Genomic DNA, 21,138 nt, shown 5'->3' with positions numbered 1-21,138 from the left:
AACTCTCAGCAAGGTGGGACGTTGTAATGAGTATTTAATATCCAACTCACAGAGCTTTTTCTTGACTGTGTCAAACAGCTGCCGCTTGTCCAGTACTCTATCGCTGAAGTCCGGGTAGATGTACACCTTCAAGCCTTTGAATGAGAGATTCCTGTTCTCTCAAGCAAGTCGGAGTATCTTCAGTTTATCCTGGAAATTAAGAAGTTTTTCCAGTATTGGCCGTGGACCGGAGACCCGGATACCCTCCCTGTGAGTGGTGCCAGTGCGATGAGCTCGTTCAATGACAGTAGGCGATGGAAAGTTCATCTTGCCAAGGAACTGTGGAATAAGTTGCTGGATAAAGCCAAGCATATCACGGCCCTCGGCACACTCAGGGACATTCAGGAACCACAGATTTGAGGAGCGACTGTGGTTCTTGAGATCCTCAACTTTGTCTGTCAGGTAATTATCTTGTTTCTCCAGGTCTTTGACTCGCTTTTGCAAATTGCTTATTGTGTCCTCGTTTCTACTGACTCGTTGTTCAATCAGAGTCATATGGTCATCAAGGGTAGTCAGCGACAATTGCAATTAATTAATACTTGTTTGTAGCCGATCCATTTTCAAATCAATGTGAGAGCACAGTTCTGATTTCATATGCTGCATAGCCTCAAAAAGAGCTTCGTTAGAGGCCATTGTAGAGGATGAGGTGAACGTATCGGCTTTTAGAAGTTCCTTAATTGAAGTAGAGTTATGGAAAAAGACTGATTCAAATGTTTAACGAGTGAGGATGAAATGAGTAAAAAAAAACACATTTTCAAAGTTCAGGAGAATTAGCTCATAATGCAGACTGAAAATTCAGGAGATGCTCACAGAGATACACGTGCGGCCATCTTGAGTCATCAGATGAATCTTCAACGGCTGGAGCAGACTGGTTTTCAGCCTACATGAAAAGAAACCTAACTCTGTCCATTAGGAGTGCAGAGGTCACCAGCCTGACACGGGCCACCAGTTTTAATAAAAACAATGTAGCGTGTTTTTTTCAGAAAATTTGAGTCATAGTCATAAGGAGGCACTATTTAATTGCATTCGACCTCAAGAATTTTGATGAGACTGGCATAACAACTGTACAAACCCCAAACAGAGTGATTGCAAAATGTGGCACTGGGGCAATGACATTGGGAGAAAGGGGTTCACTGGTGTCTATTGCATGTGCAGTCAATGCCACTGGCAACACAATTCCTCCAATGTTTGTGTTCCAGCTTATACGTTATGCAGAGCACTTTGTAGACGGGCCAGTAGGAAGTATTGGAGGTGGAAATAAATCTGGATGGATACAGGAGACTGATTTCATCATCTTTCTTAAGCACTCTGCAAACCATATCAAGGTCAGCCCTGAGGAAGAAAGGTGCTACTTCTTATGGATAATCACACCTCACACCTGTCAATTGCTGCCATTGACCTATGCAAGAGCAATGGAATTGTGATGCTAACATTCCCCCCTCACTGCAGTTGCAAGCGCCAACCTCTTGACAGGAGTGTATATGACCCATTGAAGAAAATGGTGAACAGCGCAAGCGATTCCTGGATGAGAATGAATCCATAAAAGACCATGATGATATATCACATACCAGCACTTCCAGCTGCAGCTACACCAAAAACTGTACAGGCTGGATTCCAGTGCCCTGGAATATGGCTTACAATCCAGACATATTTGAGGAAAGTGAGTTTTCACCTTCAAAGGACACAGATCGTCCTGATCCAGCTGCCCACAAGGCCACTGCCCCAGCAAGCGGTGCTGAAGAAACACTGAGTCACTTGAACTATTGCCCAGCTGACATTCGACCTTTACCAACAGTCGGACCAAGGAAAATCCCTTTAACAGGAAGGGAGAGGAATCAAACAGCAATGATCACTGATACACCTGTAAAGATGGCCCTGGAAGAGAAGCAGAGAAGAAGGTCTGGCAAAGTGAAACGAAAAATGAGCTTTCCAAAGAAAGGTCTGGGCAAGTATCAAGACAAATAAACTAGCACAAACCAGCAACAATCTAGGCTGTCTAGGACAGATTTGTCAGATGCTGATGAGAATTTCTGTGTTCTGTGCATGGAACACTTCAATAACTCAAAGCCAAAATAAGCTTGGGTTCAGTGTATAACCTGTAGTCTGTGGGCCCACGAAGCCTGCATTTTTGGAGTGCCTAAATCTGTCACCACTCTGACTCTGATGGAGACTTCAACTTCACGCACGCACACACTAATGTTCAGTTGTGGTAGCTGGTGCACATTTTGTTAAGTTGTATTATTATATTCAAATGTTAGTGTAAGACCTGTAGGCTACTCTGTGGGTCTATGCGGCCTGCCATATGTCTGTCACCACTGTGACTGAATGTGCAAGACAAACAACCAGAAATACAGACACACAGAAATACAGACACAGAAATACAGACACAGAAATACACACCTACTATGACTCACAGTAACTAACATACTTGACTCACTCTCACACTCACACACACACACACACACACACACACACACACACACACACACACACACACATATGTTAAATGTTAGAAGTCACCCAAATGGGTGTTGAATAAAAAGCTTACAATATCATCATGTTTTTGTCATAATCCTTATTTCATAATGTTACATTTCACCCCAGGGTTTGTTACAAGTAACCCGGACTATTTCACCCACCCACACCCCATCCCCTATTAATCAGAATGACAGACTGTATGACCTGTCCCATCAGGACTGAGATCACAGTGTCATCCACCGTGCTAAATGAAAGTAAAATCTTGCCCTTTCTCAACTAAATAATGTAAATGACATATGGCTGTACAAAGTGAAAAAAACAACAAAGAAAGTCACACTTTTGTTTGGCCCCTCTCAGTGGTTGTCGCCCTAAACAGGGGTATAAGGTGTTTATGCCAGCAGCCAACTCTGCATCAAACCCACTACCCACCCCACCACTATAAAAACGATAAAATTATTAATAAGAACGAAAACAATGTAAAAGTTACACTTGCGAAATTCTTATTAATACAGGTATCAGAAACAGAAATACCGTAAATGTTGAACAGCTGAACTACACTGTACCCCTACCAACGTGTTGCCTGACCTGAGGCAACCTGATTCTTGTTAGGATAGAGGGATAAGGTGAAGTGTTAGGGCTCCATGCCCAAAAAATGATGATTTTCAGATGGACATTTCAAACCAAGGTTTATTAGTATTCTGCTGTTGAAATGTATCATGGTCCTTTTTCTTTAATATGAGTGTAAAACAATTGTGAAAAGTCTGCTAATGTCTTGGAAGCTAACTAGCTTGGTTGCTAACGTTACATTGCTATTGCATTTGTGCAAGCCAGTCCCACATTTTGATATATTTCAATGTTGCATTCCCCTCATTGATTCAAATCGCTGTTCCAATTTCAGTCCACACTGACAGGTTTCTAATGTTAAGCATATAAACCATTGCTCAGGTTAGCGGTAATGAAGCATTGTTCTTTTTATCTGATTCTGATTCTGATTAATTTAATGACTTGATTATTAGTGTGTGATTGTGAAAAAACTGCAAAAGTTGATAACATATGAGGGTCTTGATGAGTTGTCCCATTTCATAGGGGGAAATTCAATGATTGATGAGATTGTGACATATGTTTCTGCAGGCCAGCAGTGGGGTGAGGCAGTGGAACAAGAGGTGGTTCGTCCTCACCGACAGATCTCTCTTCTACTACAAAGGTTTGCATTTCATTTTATCCTCCGGTCTAGATGCCTGCTTCTATGAGTGTTGCTGATTTGATGCCAAAATGAGGGTTTGTTACTTGTTATTCTGGTTGATGGCTGTATCACTGTCATCTGACCAGGTTACTGGCTTCTTCTGGTCCTTGCAGGTCAGGGCTGTAAGTGAGGCTGCAATGGTTGCTAACTAGTGCACAAACTATCTGTACCAGCCAGCCAAACCCAGGAGGTACCAAAACTCCTTCTTGGCTCAAGGTTGAAGGCAGTTCTGGATATCTTCCACATGGGTCTCAGCAATATACTACCAAGGTGACTCTGCGCAAGACACCTGTAGTGTAAATTCTCCTTTGTGAGGTAGAGAGTTGTTAATTTTCCAAAGAATTTTAGATACATGCTTCATGGAGAGAAGACCAAAGTCTTCCCTCTCGTCTTCAGAATGTTACTGACTTAAGTACAAAACAGAGAGGGGGTAACATAATTTTACAAGTAATTAATCATTTCTTCCCAAAAAAATGACCCCCTGAGGTTTGGGTTGATCATGCTTTTCCCAGGTAAGTGACCCTTTATTAGGACAGAAAATGTCATCTTATCTACCTTCCTGTAACACCTCAGGGACAATTGCTCATCATGTGATTTTCTGTCCCATACACCAAAAGGGGATTCTCCCCTCCCCCTCTCACATCATGATCCATTATTTACAGCACATTGATTACTGAATGGAAAACTATGTAATTTCTCACATGCAACTTCCCTATGTGGAAAAAAATGGGGATCCCTACATATATACGGCAGAGGAAAAGAGGCTGTAGAGCTGGAGTGAAGACGGTATGAACCATGTTTACCGTCTGTCATCAAGAGAAGCGTCAGATCTCTCCTTAACAAGGTGGAAGAACTAATGGCACTGACTCGGCTGCAGAGGGAGTATCATGAGTGAAGCCTCATGTGCTTCATGACAGACTTTTTCCAGACTCACTGGTAACCCTGGATGGCTTACAGATCATACAGGCAGACAGGAGATCAGAAGAGTGCGGTAAGAGGAAAGGAGGGGGCATAGCTGTGTTTGTTAATGAGAGATGGTGCAACCCAGGACACATCAGTCTTAAAGAGCAGTGCTGCACCAGAGACATTGAGCTACTAGCTGTTTGCATTCAGCCATCTTCCGAGGGAGTTTTCACATGTAATCATTACAACTGCTCACATCCCTCGCATGGCTGATGCTGCGGTAGCCTGTGAGCTCCTCCACACTGTAGTTTCTTAACTACACTACATCCCTAGTCCCTCCACCTCAACTCTGGGGACTATAACCCTGATCCCATGTCCTCTTGTCTCCCTGCCTTCACCCAGTACGTGAAATGTCACACCAGGGACAATAATACCTTGGATTTACTGTATGTAAACTTGAAGGAAGCATAGTCATCCTCTCCCTCTCCCCGCTTGGTGGCTCAGATCACAGCCTGATCCATCTGCTACCTGACAACAAACCTTATTATTTATTAAAAGTCTGCAACAGATAAAGTAAGTGAAGGTTTGGTCTGAGGAGGCTAGTGAAAGGCTGAGGGACTGGTTTGACACCACAGACTGGAAAGCACTCTGCAGCCTACCGGGGGGAGACATCAAAAGCCTGACAAACTGCATCACAGACTACATACATTTCTGTGTGGAGAACACTGTGCCTCACAAGGAAGGTACAGTGTTTTACCAACAACAAACCCTGGGTGAACTCTAGGATCAAAACCCTACTGAATGAAAAGAGGAGCGTTTCCAGATCAGAGGACAAAGAGAAACAGAGGAGAGTCCAGAAGGAGCTCAGGCATGAAGTAAGGAAGGGGAAAATCAGTTAAAAGAGGAACGTGGTCATGGAAAAGGTGGACAGAGGGACCAGGACTGGGCAAATACTCTAAATAACTTTTTTTGCCATGATGGGTCTGGCCCCTCAATCCCCTCCACTGACCCTGATCCACTTTCACACACCCCCCACTCTCCCCCCTAACCTGTCTTCTTCGACACCCCTCTCCCATTACTCCGCTCCATCCCCATTCCTCCCAGCCTTCCACCACTCCCTCTCATCACCCCCCTCTCCTTGACAACTGACCAGATGAGAATGAAAATGAGGAAGATTATGGCATCAGCTCCGTAGTGTGAAAGGACTGTTCAGACCAGCTCTGTGGTTTGGTCACACACATCTTCAACCTGTGCCTTACTCTGGGGAGAGGCCCAGTCCCGGCTTCCTCCCACAGTCCAAAAACATACTGAGGTTAATTGATCATTCTAAATTGTCCGTAGGTGTGAATGAGAGTGTGGTTGTTCGTCTCTATGTGTAGCCCTGCGATAGACTGGCGACCTGTCCAGGGTGTCCCCTGCCTTCGCCCTAAGTCAGCTGGGATAGGCTCCAGCCCCCCCGCGACCCTGCAGAGGATTAAGCGGCGTACATATAATGTGTACAGATGATGGATGGATGGATGGACAGCCTCAAGTGTTATTTCATTACTCATGAATGGGTTTTATTCTTAATATGTGTTAAATGTTGAAAAAAACAACAATCTACTCGGGTCCCTGGGTTGTTGTCGACCCTGTTACTTTCAATGAAAACACAGCCTCAGAGATAATGGACTTTTCCGAAAGTTGCATCATTCCAGGAAGTGAAATCATCTGCCTTTTATGAAGTTGATGGTGAAAAGACGAGTGTCCTCTTCTTTTAATGTATTTTCTTTGAGTTATGCAATGTTGGACAGGGGTAGACAAGCTCATTGTGTCAGCCCTGTTACCACACAAGCATACTTTAAAAAGTTATTTGTTTGAAATTTTAAATGTATATATATAACAACATTTAAAGGCCCCCACACACTGCCCAGACATCCAACAACCTTATCCAACCACTCTCTGACCACTTGGTTGCCTCTTGTCTGACCCGTTCAGCAGAAAAGTTGCATTGAATACACTGCTTCGACGTGGTCCCAACTCCACAGTAGTGTGTATGCTTGCGCAGGATACAATAAGCGGGTGGCTCTTAAAGGCGCTGGATGAGAGGTTTATTTATGCAACTCTCTTTACTTTCAATCAAAACGAAACTTAACTATTTCAGACAAAAACAGCAGCATACTAAACATGCAGCGAGGCATTACCAAACGAACACAGATTAATACATCCTGAACTGACATAATAACAACTAGTCTCATGCCAGTACTCCCAAACATGAAAACAAGAAATGACAGAATGGAGTGCGTAGAAAATCAAAGCGCACACAGTATTCCACCCCTCTCACACACTGTGCTGATTCGCTAGCACACCGCCAATCAGAGAATCCAATGGCTCAGATGGCCGACAGCCCATCTCCTCAGACTTTGCATGTTGAATCAGAGCAGACAATGTCCGAGTGGCTCCAAAAGCTTCAAACACAGCTAAACACACCAAACATATTTGTTCCCGACCTCGTCCGAGTCTCTCCAAACGCTTCAGACGTCCAATGGTTGGGCCAGTGTGTTCCTGCCTTAAGCCTCTCATGAATGCACACCATGTGGTGTCATGACATTTACCACATGACTAGTTATGGTGGCCAATAAAATTTTTCGTCAACCCTGTTACCGCCAACCATGTTACCATTCTGGGTTAACAGGGTTGACGAAAGTATATGCTTTTCAGAATCAGAATCAGAATCAGAAAAAGCCAAGTGCGATTTTACACATACGAGGAATTTGTCGTGGTGATGTTGGTGCATGCATCAAATGACTATCAAGTGAAAATATAACAAATTAACAATATAAACTATTTTAAAAAATAGAAAATATAACAAATTAACAATATAAGCTATTTTAAAAAGTAGAAAATATAACTATATAATATAAATATATATACACAATCTGTTTTTTGGTAAAAGGAGCAGACAAGCTGGCAGTGAACAATTACAAGAAATAATGTGCAAATGAAAATGCGCAAATGAATAGGTAGTTCAAGCTGAGCGCTTTGTGTTTACATGAAAATATACTTTACATAATTTACATGTTTTTGCAGGCTTCATACCTAAATATCATGTTTTTCTATTTCTTCTACTGGTAGACGGGCTACAATTTGTTGAGGCTGACCTATACTTATTTATTTTAATATAAAAACATTATTTTAGGAATGTGCTTTATAAATCAGATTCATCATTTTTATTATTATAACTTATTACATGAAGTAGGTTAGTGTTAACAATGAATTGATGTATGTGTTATATATGATTTTGTTAGAATTCCTCTTTCTGCCGCTGAGAAACAAGGCAGATACAGACAACATCGAGAAGCTGATCCTGAGAGATGAGAAGCATATTTTGGGAAAGAGAGGGAAAAGCGGAGAAAGGACAGAGACACAGGGAAAAAGCTGTCTGTTGGTGAACTAAATGAAAAAGAAAGGAGAGCCAAGCAATTGAAATGGAGAGCAGCAAAAGTGAAATGCAGAAGAGCTGAAGCAGCAGGTCATAGATCAGTGCATGATGCCTCCTCTAAGTCCAGAACCAGAGTCAGCACCAGCGCCCTCAAAGTTAGAATTAGAGGAAAGAGAGGTTATGGCTTATGTTCAGTGTGGCTGCAGTATAGGGTGTTGTTTAGCATACCGCTGTAGCTCAGCGGGTAGAGCAGGTCGACCAGTGATCGGTAGGTTTCTTTTGTTTCTTCTGTTAAGGCCAAACATGTTCAATACATCACTTTTTTGTTATGTAATTTCAATATCCTTCACATTTTGAATAAAACAATTGGAATACATTTGCATACAGAGTATCATCATTGTTTTTCATCATCTTCTATGCTAATTCCTCTTAAGAAATCTGTCTCCAAAATATTCAGATTAGTCATGTTGATTGAAAGATTTAGTAATGTCCCATTATAACTTGATTATAGCCATAACTGTAATTTAAACAAGCAGTATGACCAATACGGTAACTCTTGTCAACCCTGTTACTGAGGTGTCAGCCCTGTTACTTGTATAAAACTCTAATACAATGTAAAAAATGAAAAGACAAATGTAAAGTCAACTCATTTAATATGTTAAGTAAAAGAGACCAATAATCCACTCAAAGAAATTGGGGTACTATTATTTTGTTTTCATAATTTTTTCTTAAAACAGAAGATGCTGTGAAAGAGTCAGTGGTAAATGAGTGTATTCATTCATGGAAAAAAGTCAAATTCTCAATATTCTCACTTTGTAAACACACTTAGTGTTACAAAGGTGATCGTATCGTTCACTGTATATCAGATTTGTTTTAAAAACAGCAACTGATATGTCAGTAACAGGGTTAACAAAACACACATGTATGTTGAGTATATGTGAAAAAAAAAAAATAGTAAGATGGCCTGAGATGGCACGGCACATTTTTCTGAAAGGTAAGGATGTACTTCATCCTAAAAGGGGCTCAAAGATTTTTAAAACAGTACTTTTAAAATCAAACACATTCTGGTCACATTCATGGTTCATGGTCACATTCTCAGCTCTCAGCAACACACAAACTGTACCTCTCTTACTCCAAGACTCTGAGACTGCCCTCTTGAGCATTGGAGAATTAGAGAACTTTATTACCATTATTTTCTTGATTATTATTTATTTTTATGGAAACAGAATCTGTTTCAGAAGTCAGTGGGCCACATGATGTTGATGCTATCGAGAAAAAAAATCACAATTTCTGCATATTAATATTCATATAATCTAGATGAAGCCCTAAAATACAATATAAATAGCTGTGTTTCATTTGTCCAGTTTGCTAATATAATTTGCTGCTGGTTTGGAGTCACTGGGTCACATGACATGGAAGATATTGAAAAAAACTGAAATTTTTTGTAGTAATATATTTATGTATTATATTTAGTAACTTAATGACGTCATTAAAGCAGTTTCCTACGACTGAGTGCGATGCTCTGGGAGGTGAGCTAACTGTCCTCCTGCTGCTCACACTGGGTGAACCTCAGTAATATCGTGGCTCGACCTGAGCAAATATCTGCTGAATATCCAACCTAAAACTAACTTCACCCCGGTTCGATGAGTCACCTATTGCAACCTTTGAATAGTATGAAGAGGATTTCAGTCACTGAACTTAAACGGTGTGTGACGCCTGCCAATGTAATACTGTCCATAAACATAATAAATCACAAACGTAATGCAAATCTGAAAATGCTTCTTGTTAATGAGGATCATCTCTCTCTCTCACTGCTGTATGCAGTCCTGAACCAAAGAAGCCCTGACCCATGCATTACCAGTGCTGGGCACGTTAATTAATTATAGTTATTAGTTACTTCTTCCAAAAAGGAACGGTGTTAGCAACTGAATTACTCCACAATAAAATTAACCACTTACCAGGGAAAGTAACTACTGCATCACTTCTTTTTTTTAAGTTTAAATATGTCTACGAATTTTGTTTTTTTTTTCTAGGCAGGTTTCAAGGTACCTACACAGAACCTTCAGTTCAATCTGTGTCACAAGTTTTTGCGAATCTGGAGCAGAAAAATCCAGCTTTAGCTGCTTGGACAGTTAGCGGAGCTCATGTTAGCCACACCTTGCCTGTTATCATCATCAACAGTGTCAACAACGGTGATTTTGGCCACTGGTTTTGTATGAGCATGTGCTGTTGAGAGATGCTTCATTAGAGTAGAGTTAGGCCATTAGAATGGTCATGGATAAACACTTTGCTGCAGAACAGCAACACAAACGAACCTCGTAACCCGTAATCTCTTATTTATGACACATAAGACTACACAAATATATGTCATAATGTTTGTATGATAATCCATCTATCCACTGATTGATTTCCCACCGGCTTCCTTGTAGACAAATGCACATGACCGAGACGAGGGTTAGCAAAGAGGAAAAGGGACCAGACTTATACGATGGACAGAATTATATGCCAATTGACTGATTTTATGTGTCAATTTAGTACTGTGTGATATGGACAAAATTTTATATCTTGATATAGCTAATTTTATGTCCCGATAACGATATATATCCTGGCGTACCAAAAATATACCAAAGCCAAACAATTGAATTCCAGTTCCCCCTTTTGAGCACAAATCTTCTTGGGGTTCTGCTTTTAGATCCACATCTGATGTAACATTACTAGTGACGTTATTTTCGTCTCCATTGCGCTCGGCTTCATCTCTGCCATGCTGCTTTGCCTCTGTTTACTCCCAAGTGACCAGTGCCATACACCAGTCCTTGTAGGAGGCGCAAAAATGCAAAAACAATAATTAGATTACTGTTACTTTCCCTCAAGCACGCTGCATTACTGCGTTACTTAACCATGATTTTGTTTTTTGAGACTGTCTCGTGAGTGGCAATGATGTATGAGCAGCGCGACATCAGTGGTAAACACTGACCTGTGTAGTGATCAACAAGAGAACATGGAGCGTGGGAGAGAGCAGGACCATGTAGCGTTTAATGCTTGGAAGTAAAAGGTGACAGAAACATCAGCGCTGTACACTCTGCGTGGGAAGAAAACTTTTATCTACAGCGAAAAAATTCCACCTCAAATCTGAGCAAGCACCTAGCAAGTGGCTACCACATCCAATTCCACCGGGCGAAACTCTGAGGGCCCCTCTCCTGCTAAACAGGTGAAAACAGACTTAACAGCGACACGGCTTAGTGCTGCTGAACTGAAGAAGCTTGTCGCTGGTTAACTTTTTATTTGTTATATGTTGAGGACATGTTTCCCATTTCCACTGTAGACTCTGAATCGTTCTGACTCGTAGAAAAAAACAGCCAGATACATGGTGAACCAGCTTGAATTGTGGAAACCTATAAATACTTAGGAACCATATTTGACTCCCATCTTAAATTTGACAAAAACACAGAGTCACTTGTCAAACAGGGACAACAAAGAATCCACCTAAGGCGGAAACTAAATTCTTTTAGTGTCTCTAAAACCATTTTATGTTCCTTTTAGCATTCTTTTATTGAGAGTCTTTTAACGTTCTCTTTTATTTGTTGGTTCAATGGTCTGTCAGTGAAGGACAAGAACAGTCTTAATCAGATTGTTAGAGTCTGCTCCAAAATTATTGGAGTCAAGTTAACAGATCTGAGTGTGCTCTGGAAAAAATATGCGGTCCAGAAAGCAAACTGCATCCTGAAGCAGGGAGACCATGTCATGCCCAGTGAATTTACTCTGATACCCTCAGGGCGATGCTACTCTGTCCCCCTGAGGAAGACAAATTGCCACTCAAATTCTTTTATCCCTTCAGTTATTAGGTTGATGAATGCCAATTTTAATGAGTAGGGTTGTGCTTGTCATTTATTTATTTGCATATTTGCACAGGTACTAGACATCGCTGTTGGGAACCATGGGTTGAACTGATTACTGAAAACTGAGAGTTGAGTGTCAGAGTTGTATGTCTAATGAATGATTGTTGTATGTGTGTTGTGTGTTTTTTTTTTTTTTTTTACTTTTCTAACTTAGTTGAACTGGATGACTGGATCTGTACACCCCTCACATCAACAGATACTCTGTGCTTATCTTCAGGACCAACAAAGCTCTCCAGCCAGATTTCTCCTCCATTTGTCAGTGGGGGCAAATCAGGGTTAAATCAGCCTGATACTCCTGTAGTGTGAACCTGGCTTTATACAGATCAATTGCGGTACTGTATTGTACTGTACTTGGCTGCTCCATTCTTCGCCAGTAGTGTCACTTTCACACTGAAATTAGCGTGTAAACATTCGTAAACACTGATAACTGTTACTATAGTGTTGGCAGTGCGCATGGATGCAGTGGCCCCTCTTGGAATCAATGAAAATGAAGTTTTGGGTGTCCTACCTATCGACGTTCAATTTGCAAAATTTACAGTTGTGAGACTTCACTCAAAATCAGGGAAATGCAGGCTGCTAAAAACTCTGACGCTTAGCTGTGATTTGGACATATTACGCCAGCAAGGAATCTTATTGGAGCCAGCCAACTGTAACAGGAGAAGGCGAAAGTGGTGCGAACGTGAACAAAAGAGAGGGAAGAGACCCGGGATCCATGCTAGGCTAAAGGCTAACCCCTCCAGACTAGCAGCAACAACAAGCTGGATGCGCTATATCTGTTGAGAGAACCCCACAGAAAGTGCAAAGACTGCTGACACGCTCCTCTCAGCATCAGTTGCTACACAGTGGAGAGAGTGGAGAACATCCTTGAAGTGCAGATCTTGCAGGACCTAAGCTGGAATAAGAACACCTCAGGGATCATGAAATGGGCCCAGCAGAGACTGTATTTCCTGAAACAAGCCTGCCTCCCCATCAGCATCCTCAGGACTTTCTACAGAGGTGTGGTGGAGAGCGTTTTGATGTATTGTATCTTGACATGGTACGCCAGTTGCAGTATGTCAGACAAAAAAGCCTTTGACATGACTTATTGAGCGTGTGTAAAAAAGTTTAGGCGATGACCAGAAGGTGGCGCTCTTTAAATTCAAATAATTTATATCTCCACATCGGTTGAGCGGATTGACACCAAACTTAGGATAATCATTGCCACTGCCCTCTTGAGGATATCTGACAAAGGACTTAGCAATCGGCCAGTAGGTGGCGCTGTGGTGCCAGTTTAATTTTATATTTGGTCCTGTGCCCACACCTTAACACTTATGGAAATGAAATTCATAGGGGTGCTATAGACTAGCCCCTGCAACTTACACACCAAAAATGACCAGCAGGTGGCGCTATTTTCCACGTGAAAGCGTTTTTGGCCCATAAGTCACACATAATGTGTCACACATTGTTAAACCTTATATCTAGATGTTCCCTCAATTCAGCTGAATTATTTGGTGTAGGCCACGCCCACTTTCGAGCTAACTTTCCATTCGCAAAATTGCGACAAATGCAAAACCTACTTTTTCGAACTCCTCCTAGGCAATTTGACCAATTTGCATTAAATTTTGCATGAAGCATCTATGGCCCCCCCTGACAAAAAGTTATCAAAAGAATTTTGATAGTCCATAAAACGGCCGAAATTTAAAACAACAAATTACTGCATATTGTGTTGAAAGCAGGCAATCTTGCACATCTTAACAAAATACTGTCTGATTATCACGTAAATGTTCATAATTGTGTTCCATGGACTGATGAGGCTTTGTGTAAAATTTGGTGCAAATCGGCCAATAGATGGCGATCTGGTCGCAGTCTGATTAGTTTGAATGGAAAGTAAATGGGAAAATCTTAAAATTCTCTTCAAAACTCATCAACTTTCAACCACTTCTTGTGCTTCATGCTTTGAGCTACAGACACCATTCCACCTTTTAAAGAGTCAGAAGACCTTGAACTGTTGGGCATGTATTCAGTTTTTAAAAATCTTTTACGGTTTCCAAATCATCACAGTTTTAGTTTTAAGGATTTTTAGGCCTTCTTCTGATTTTGTAATGGTTGTGTATTGCGTGAGCTAGAGGGTGCGACATCATCACTAGAGTGCAAAGCAGCTGGAAGAACTGGAGAAAAAATTGTCTTCAGCTTGATTTGGATCCCACATCTTTTACTTCACATAGACAGTATATACATAGAAATGTAGGACATCTTGTTGGCTTTCAGCTGATGGTCCTATTTCAGATGTAGGACTTACAGTCCTAGAGTGATAAGCACTCCAGCAGCTCCCCCATAAGGCACAATGTTAATTTTGAGCATAGGTTTCTGGAGGAGAGGAGATAGTACTTGTTTTATCTCTCGTTCTGCTGCCGTCATTTTTCACTCTCCAGAAATAAAACATGACATCACAGATTTCAGCAGTGTCTCCTGTTACTCAATATATAAAAATACTATTTCCGCCTTCTTACTTTTTAGCTTTCATCATTCAGCACACCCCATTAGTTAATCAGTTTTTCTCTGATCTGGCTGGATTCTGTGGATTTTTTTCAAGATCTCCCACACAGACCCCCGAGAACAAGCACAGTAAGATCTTTGAGACACTCCCCTCTGGCAGGAGGCTGCGGTCCATCAGGACCAAAACGCCACAAGAACAGTTTCTTCCCGTCTGCTGTCAGCCTTATCAACAAGGCCTGAATCCCCCCTGACACTCCTCACACTCCACCTCTACCACTGACTCTACTGTCACACTGACAGCACCATAACTCTATGCATTACATTAATGCTCAGCTTGAACTTCCTATTCATTTGCGCATTTTCATTTGCCCATCATTTCTTGTAATTGTTCACTGCCAGCTGGTCTGCTCCTTTTATCCTTTTACCCAAAAAACAGATTGTGTATATATATTTATAATGTATTGTTATATTTTCTACTTTTTAAAATAGTTTATATTCTTAATTTGTTATATTTTCTATTCTTTAAATAGTTTATATTGTTAATTTGTTATATTTTCTATTCTTTAAATAGTTTATATTGTTAATTTGTTATATTTTCACTTAATAGTTATTTGATGCATGCACCAACATCACCACAACAAATTCCTCGTATGTGTAAAATCGTACTCGGCAATAAAGCTTTTCTGAACTTCCACATCTGTGCTGTGAACACTGTGTTTGAGCACAAATGTGACATCATCCAGTGTTTTGAAACCATCAGGGGAGTTTGAGCCTGCCACTCTGCGGCAAGCTTGAGGGTTTGTGCGGCTACTGGACGATGATACTTCCAGCTTCTTCCTGAAACTGTTTCATTGCATTATGCCTCGTGGACATTTTCGTCAGCCAGCTCCAGAAGCGGACCATCAACTCAGTCTTTGTCTGGGGAATCGTGCAGCAGTACACGCACTTTTTTCTGACTTAAGCGTACATTACTTAATTCCAGCGGGAGCAGGCCACCAAATTATAAAGAAACAGCTTCTTCAAGGTGTTGCATGCGGAAGCCCTGACAGCAGCATGCCCCGAGGTGCGTGGACTGCGAGGGCCCGTCCAATGCTGCTCGCAGCTTTAATTTTTTTTATTATTTTTCTTTGCAAATGGTGATCACATTTTTCACTGCCTTAACATACCCCCAAACTCACCAAACTTGAAATATAAGTCAAACCTCTCAAAATATGTTAGAATCTATTATCATTGTCAATTTCCACCACTAGGTGGTGCTATAATAAGGGAAAGTGTGTTTTGGCTCATAACTCCCAGAAACTTTGTCGCACATTCAAAAACCTTATATCCACATGTTCACATGGTAGGTTTCCAATTGTGATAAATGAAAAACTTATTTTTTCGAACTCCTCCTAGGCGATTTGACCAATTTGCACCATGCTTTGCATGAAGCATCTGTGGAAAAAGTTATCAGTAGTAGCTGATGTCAGAATTTTGATGGTCAAAAAAATGCTCAAAATATAAAACAACAAAACACTGTCCAATTCTTGTAATTCATTACTGCACACATTCGTTGTGACATTGTTTTGTTAAGCTCATGCAATGTCACAGCATATATTTCCATTGTTGCATTAATTAGATTCTCAATGGGGTTAAGGTCTGGTGTCTGTGGTGGCCAATCCATGTGAGAAAATGATACCTCATTTTTTTGGGCACATAACACACATAGCATAGGGTATCTAAACCTAAACCTAGACCTGACCAACTGAAGAAATCACAGATCACAACACTGCCCCTACAGGCTTGTATGGTAGGCACTAGGCATGATGGATGCATGACTTTATCCACCTCTCTTCTTACCCTGATGTGCCCATCGCTCTGAAACAGGGTACATCTGGACTCATCTGACCACATGACCTTTTTCCATTGCTTCCAGATTCCAGTGTTCAGGATATGTCTTCCAACATGATTTTTTTAAGAAATGAGGAGCTACATACTGCATCAGTTAGGGTTAGATAACTTGTTTCAAGCTAAAATATATCAGTCACTGAAGTAATTATCTAATGGAGTGCTCTTACCTATTTTCTTAAATAAATCTAGGTGGTAACTTTTTTGTGGCCAGGCAGTGTACCTGAGTCAATATTTTATTCCCAAAAGGGCTTAAACTACCCATATATAATGGGTCCATGGGCAAAGCAACACCTTAACAATTGCCATATAACAATTATTAAGCTTACATAGCCACAATTAGAAGACATACTTTAAGGGTCACATATATTGATCTGGATAAATAAAACCAAAAGCATATGGATGAATCACTGAAGACATCAGTAAATCATTCAAAGGCATGTGGGTGACACAAAGAGGAAAGAGACAGTGTGTCTATTTACCTGCTGTCCCTTTGTGCATGCATGCATGCAAGTATGTGTCCTAGTCTCATTGGCTCAGATGAGCAGCAGGTACAGTTGGCTGTGGGTCAACATTCTTGCAACACTTAGTCACATGGGCTGATTATTATCTCAAGCAAACACACCATAACAGAGCAGGGATCAGCATATTGTACAACTGCGCAAGCTCCACCTCCTCTGTCTTACTCCTCCCATCCCCCTCCTCTACCAGCTCCCTTGCCCTCATGTGCTCTCTCTCTCTCTCTCTCTCTCTCTCTCTCTCTCTCTCTCTCTCTTTCTCCCCCTCCCTAGCTTGCTCATGTACACACCCACACATAACACAAACACACTCAGTGAGCAGTAGAGACAGCATCGGTACAGAGCCATGTCCGGGAAATAAGAGGTAGGAAGACACTGAGAAAGAAGCGTAGTCCTTTTCAATCTTGTAAAATGTGAATGCCTCCTTCCATTATTTAGTCAGTGCTGGTTCTCCCCCTCCACATTGTACCTTTTTTCATCACCACTTGATCGTGGTGTTTGTGTGAGTATGTGAGCCAATAATGTTGGACCCTGATGGATATCTATTCTAGGAAGCTGTCACCATGGGAGCAAAAACTGCACTGAGAGGAGAGAAACTGTTATTCCATTCTCATGTTTGGACACTCCTCCTCTTTTTGTAGTCTTTTATCCTGCAGGTTCAATAAACTGGCTCAGGTTGTTATTTGTTTCACACAGCAGTTGCACCATCTACCAGATTGTTATTCTGTTTCTCTGATTCTTCCTATGATCCAGCTTTTCATCTTTCCTTCACAGATGAGAAGGAGGACACAGTGTTAGGAAGTTTGCCCCTACAGAGTTTCCAAATTGGAGGAGTGGAGCCTTTGGATAACATCACCCGCAAGTTTGCCTTTAAGGTCAGTAGCACCCTGGTGGAGGGACAATGCATGTTGGGAATATATATGTCTGATTGTATTTCATGCAAGGGATGCAGCAGGTATTGGTGGACATAAATGAGTGCATATGACTTTCATTGTGCAAGACATACATTAGTGGGACACAAATGGGTTTTATGTATCAATTTTGGTACATTCAGATTGTACCAGTGTTACTGAATGGCAGTTGGAGTGACAGCAATTCCTTAAAGAACCATTGTTCCAGCCATTGAGGACTCTTTCTTGTGTAGTGTGACTGGTTATTGCACAAGCAGGATATGCTGATGTTTGAATTTGTTACTTGTTTGCATCGTTGTGGATTAGTAAATAGTGTTGCTTTGGTTATAATTGATTAACACAAACATAACAGCTTAATGACTGATTCACATAATGATATTTATGACTGTTAAATAGACACACAAAGCCTGACATCTCTTGTTTGGACGCATTTATTAAGTTATAATTATAATTGTGGTACTTTCTACTAAACTATGCACAAGAGCCACCCCCTTCAATTATGTGCAACCCAAAATTTGGATATTGGGTTATGGTGGAACTATCACGGTGTTTTCTCACTAATTGACTAATTTGTGGCAGTGCACCACAGAATAAAGACTGACCGCCACATATTGTGCTTTTTTTTTGTAGCATACTTAAAAATGCAGCGAATTTGTGTGGCACATACAGCCCTCCCCTCTGTGCACACCGCGTGTGTCTCCATGAAAATGACATTATCTGTTAAAATAATATCATGGAAGCTAAATATTTGGTGTAGACAGCTGGTGAAAATCGCTAGTTCGGTGATAAATGCATTAGTAGCATCATATCTGTGATGTCCGAGGTGAGAGCTGACAGTCTCTGGATTACTGTCTTTCCATGTATTACAAACAGTTCAACTAAGTGTAATGAGGCATATTGTCTTACAGGACAAAATGTGTGACAAACCTCACTGACGCAATCATTGAGCATTTTTGAGCAATTACAATCACAATATACACCTGCCTAATTTGATATTGTACCTACACAGCTATATTTTTTTTGAGATACATATCTTTAGCATTCAATTCACCAAAAAGTAATTGGCTTGGCCATAGCTGAAGAAATTGCACATTAAATTCCTCATGGTGTTCTTAACCATTTTTGCTAAAGTGCCCTTCTTTTTGCCCCTACCCTTCAAAAAGTCTGTCCACTGCAGCACAGAAATATCAAGGAGGTAATTAACTCATACAATGTATCACCAAAGTCATGATGGGTAATAACTTGGTCCTAACAATTATTTCTGGGATATATTAGACTACGGTAAAAAAAGACTCGAAAAGAAAAAAGGATGAGTTAGGAGGTGTGAAGGCCTTTTTGTTTGTTTGTCTACATCCATTGACACACTTATTTAATCTTAAAGCAGTACTGGTTGGTGTTGAGTTGTTGGGATTGTAATAAAAGTCCTGATTGAAATGTTTTCAGCTATTTTTTCATGTGTTAAGGTTTAAGTTTGACTCAGCTAGTTCTCATTTAGATTAGCTTTGTAGATATTACTTTTTTGAAATCTATCAATTTCTGTTCACTTAAATAACTTGGTAAAATCATGTTGAGCTAACTTGATTATTCATTTAAATAACTTGATAAAATAAGTTTAACCAACATCCTTCTTAGTTATCTTAAATGATATTTTCTAGTCCAACTTACTTGATATAGGAAGTTGAGTGAACAAACTGCATCAACTCATGTTTTGAAGTGTAAGAAGCTTGACACTATAAGTTGACTCAACTCAGTCAAAGCAACTAGATGACTTGATTTAGTCAATGTTAGTCAACAAATCCTTTTTTATCAATGTACACACTATAAACTGGCAATGTCTGTATAATTACCCGCCTACAATATCTCAAAAGTAACAGAACAGTCCCAGCTCATAAAATCACATTAAGCAGTAGTTCATCATTTATAGACCCCCGGTAAACAACTTGTGTAAGGTCCAGTAAGCCTCACGTTTTTTAAAAAGCCAGTCAAGATCACCCCTTCTAAGTGGGAGACTAACTTTTTCAATGCCAAAAAACCGTAAGATAGAAATGCCATGTTTTTCATCATTAAAGTGTACAGCAACTGGAAAATCGCTGTCATTTCTACGTAAGGTGCTTATGCATTGCTTCAACTTCTTAGTGGTTTTATCTAGATACATTAATCCACATGGACAATGGAGTGTGTACACAGCGTGGAAGGGCACACGATGACACTGTTGATGGAAAATGATTTGTCTGTATGAGGGTGAGAAAAGCTATAGGTTTTGTGTCATATGAGTGTTGTTACACTGTCCACAGCTCCCACAACGGTAGCTCCCGTTGGGTAAAAGGCTTAATAGCCTCTGTTGTATCACCTGTTTGGGTTTCTGGTGTGCAAAATTGGCATGAGCCAACAGATCTTTTAAGTTTTTTTGTCCCATTTGTAAACAAAAAAGGTCATGTCTTTATAAGTTTTGGCAAGTTCAGGATCTCATTTTAAAATATGCCAGTGCTTTTCTTAGGGTTAGGGTTAGAGTTAGCAGGGTTTTTTGTACAGTCTCATAAGTCCCTGCTATACAGTCAACAGGATACCCACACTGGACAAATCTTGCGTTCATGTCTTCAGCTTTTTAAAAAATTTTTTTTTTTTTTAAATAAAATCTTATGTTGTATTGCAAACTCTTTTTAGTTTAGTTTGTTTACCTTTTTATAGTAGTGGATAAGGTGCTATCATTTTTACTATCCACATATCTAGAAAGTGAACCTTTTCTCTACTGTAGTCCATTGTAAAGTTCAGATTACTATTACTTTAGTACCACCACTTTATTTCACTATGGTGTATATAGGTCCCTGACAAAAATATGGGCACAAGTATCTCTGATTTGACATTGCTTGGCCAGTCTGAGTCCCATTTGTGTATTTCCTTGAGAGATGGACAGAGACCAGATGCTGTAGGACAACATGGTATTTGTGTTGTTTTTTTCGTTTCGTTTTGTTTCGTTGTCTTTCCGCTTATCCGTGAGGGTCGCAGGATGTTGCCATTTCCCTCTAAGGGGCTGCGGGGCTTACTGGGGCCAAATCCAGTTCACACAGGGTACACCCTGGATGAGCTGCCAGCTCATCGCAGGACCCTTACTGATGGCACATCCAGGTGCTTTGCTTTGTCTTTGGAGATGTGGCTGATATGTGGGAGGAGAAGGTTTCCTTTTTTAGATACAAAACTCCAAATTGAGAGACCTCTGGTTGTACTTTCATGGTCAAAAGTTTACATGGCTGGACTCTAAAACTCTCATTTTTCTGTGATGGAATGAATGGAACATTATACAATACTATACAAATAACATTCATGGAGTTTGGTCCAATAATGAATACATTATAGTTCTGACCAAATGTGA

The 21,138-nt window shown here is 40.6% G+C and overlaps 1 protein-coding gene across 7 annotated transcripts in view; it reads left to right on the top strand.

Moving 5' to 3' along the window:
* plekha6 (pleckstrin homology domain containing, family A member 6) overlaps positions 1-21,138 on the top strand; it is a 208,910-nt gene that overhangs the window by 88,749 nt on the left and 99,023 nt on the right. For 6 of the 7 annotated variants that reach the window (XM_037101582.1, XM_037101584.1, XM_037101583.1 and 3 more), the window contains exons 5-6: positions 3,649-3,721; positions 17,632-17,732. In XM_037101582.1, the coding sequence (XP_036957477.1) occupies positions 3,649-3,721; positions 17,632-17,732 (174 nt within the window). Of the gene's footprint in view, positions 1-3,648; positions 3,722-17,170; positions 17,222-17,631; positions 17,733-21,138 lie in introns of those variants that run through there. The other variant, XM_037101587.1, reaches the window with a different exon arrangement.

This window comes from Acanthopagrus latus, chromosome 6 (assembly GCF_904848185.1).
Source record: "Acanthopagrus latus isolate v.2019 chromosome 6, fAcaLat1.1, whole genome shotgun sequence".
Taxonomy (NCBI): Eukaryota; Metazoa; Chordata; class Actinopteri; order Spariformes; family Sparidae; genus Acanthopagrus; species Acanthopagrus latus.
Note: the sequence above shows the minus strand (reverse complement) of the source record. Positions and strands in the feature narration are given on the sequence as shown.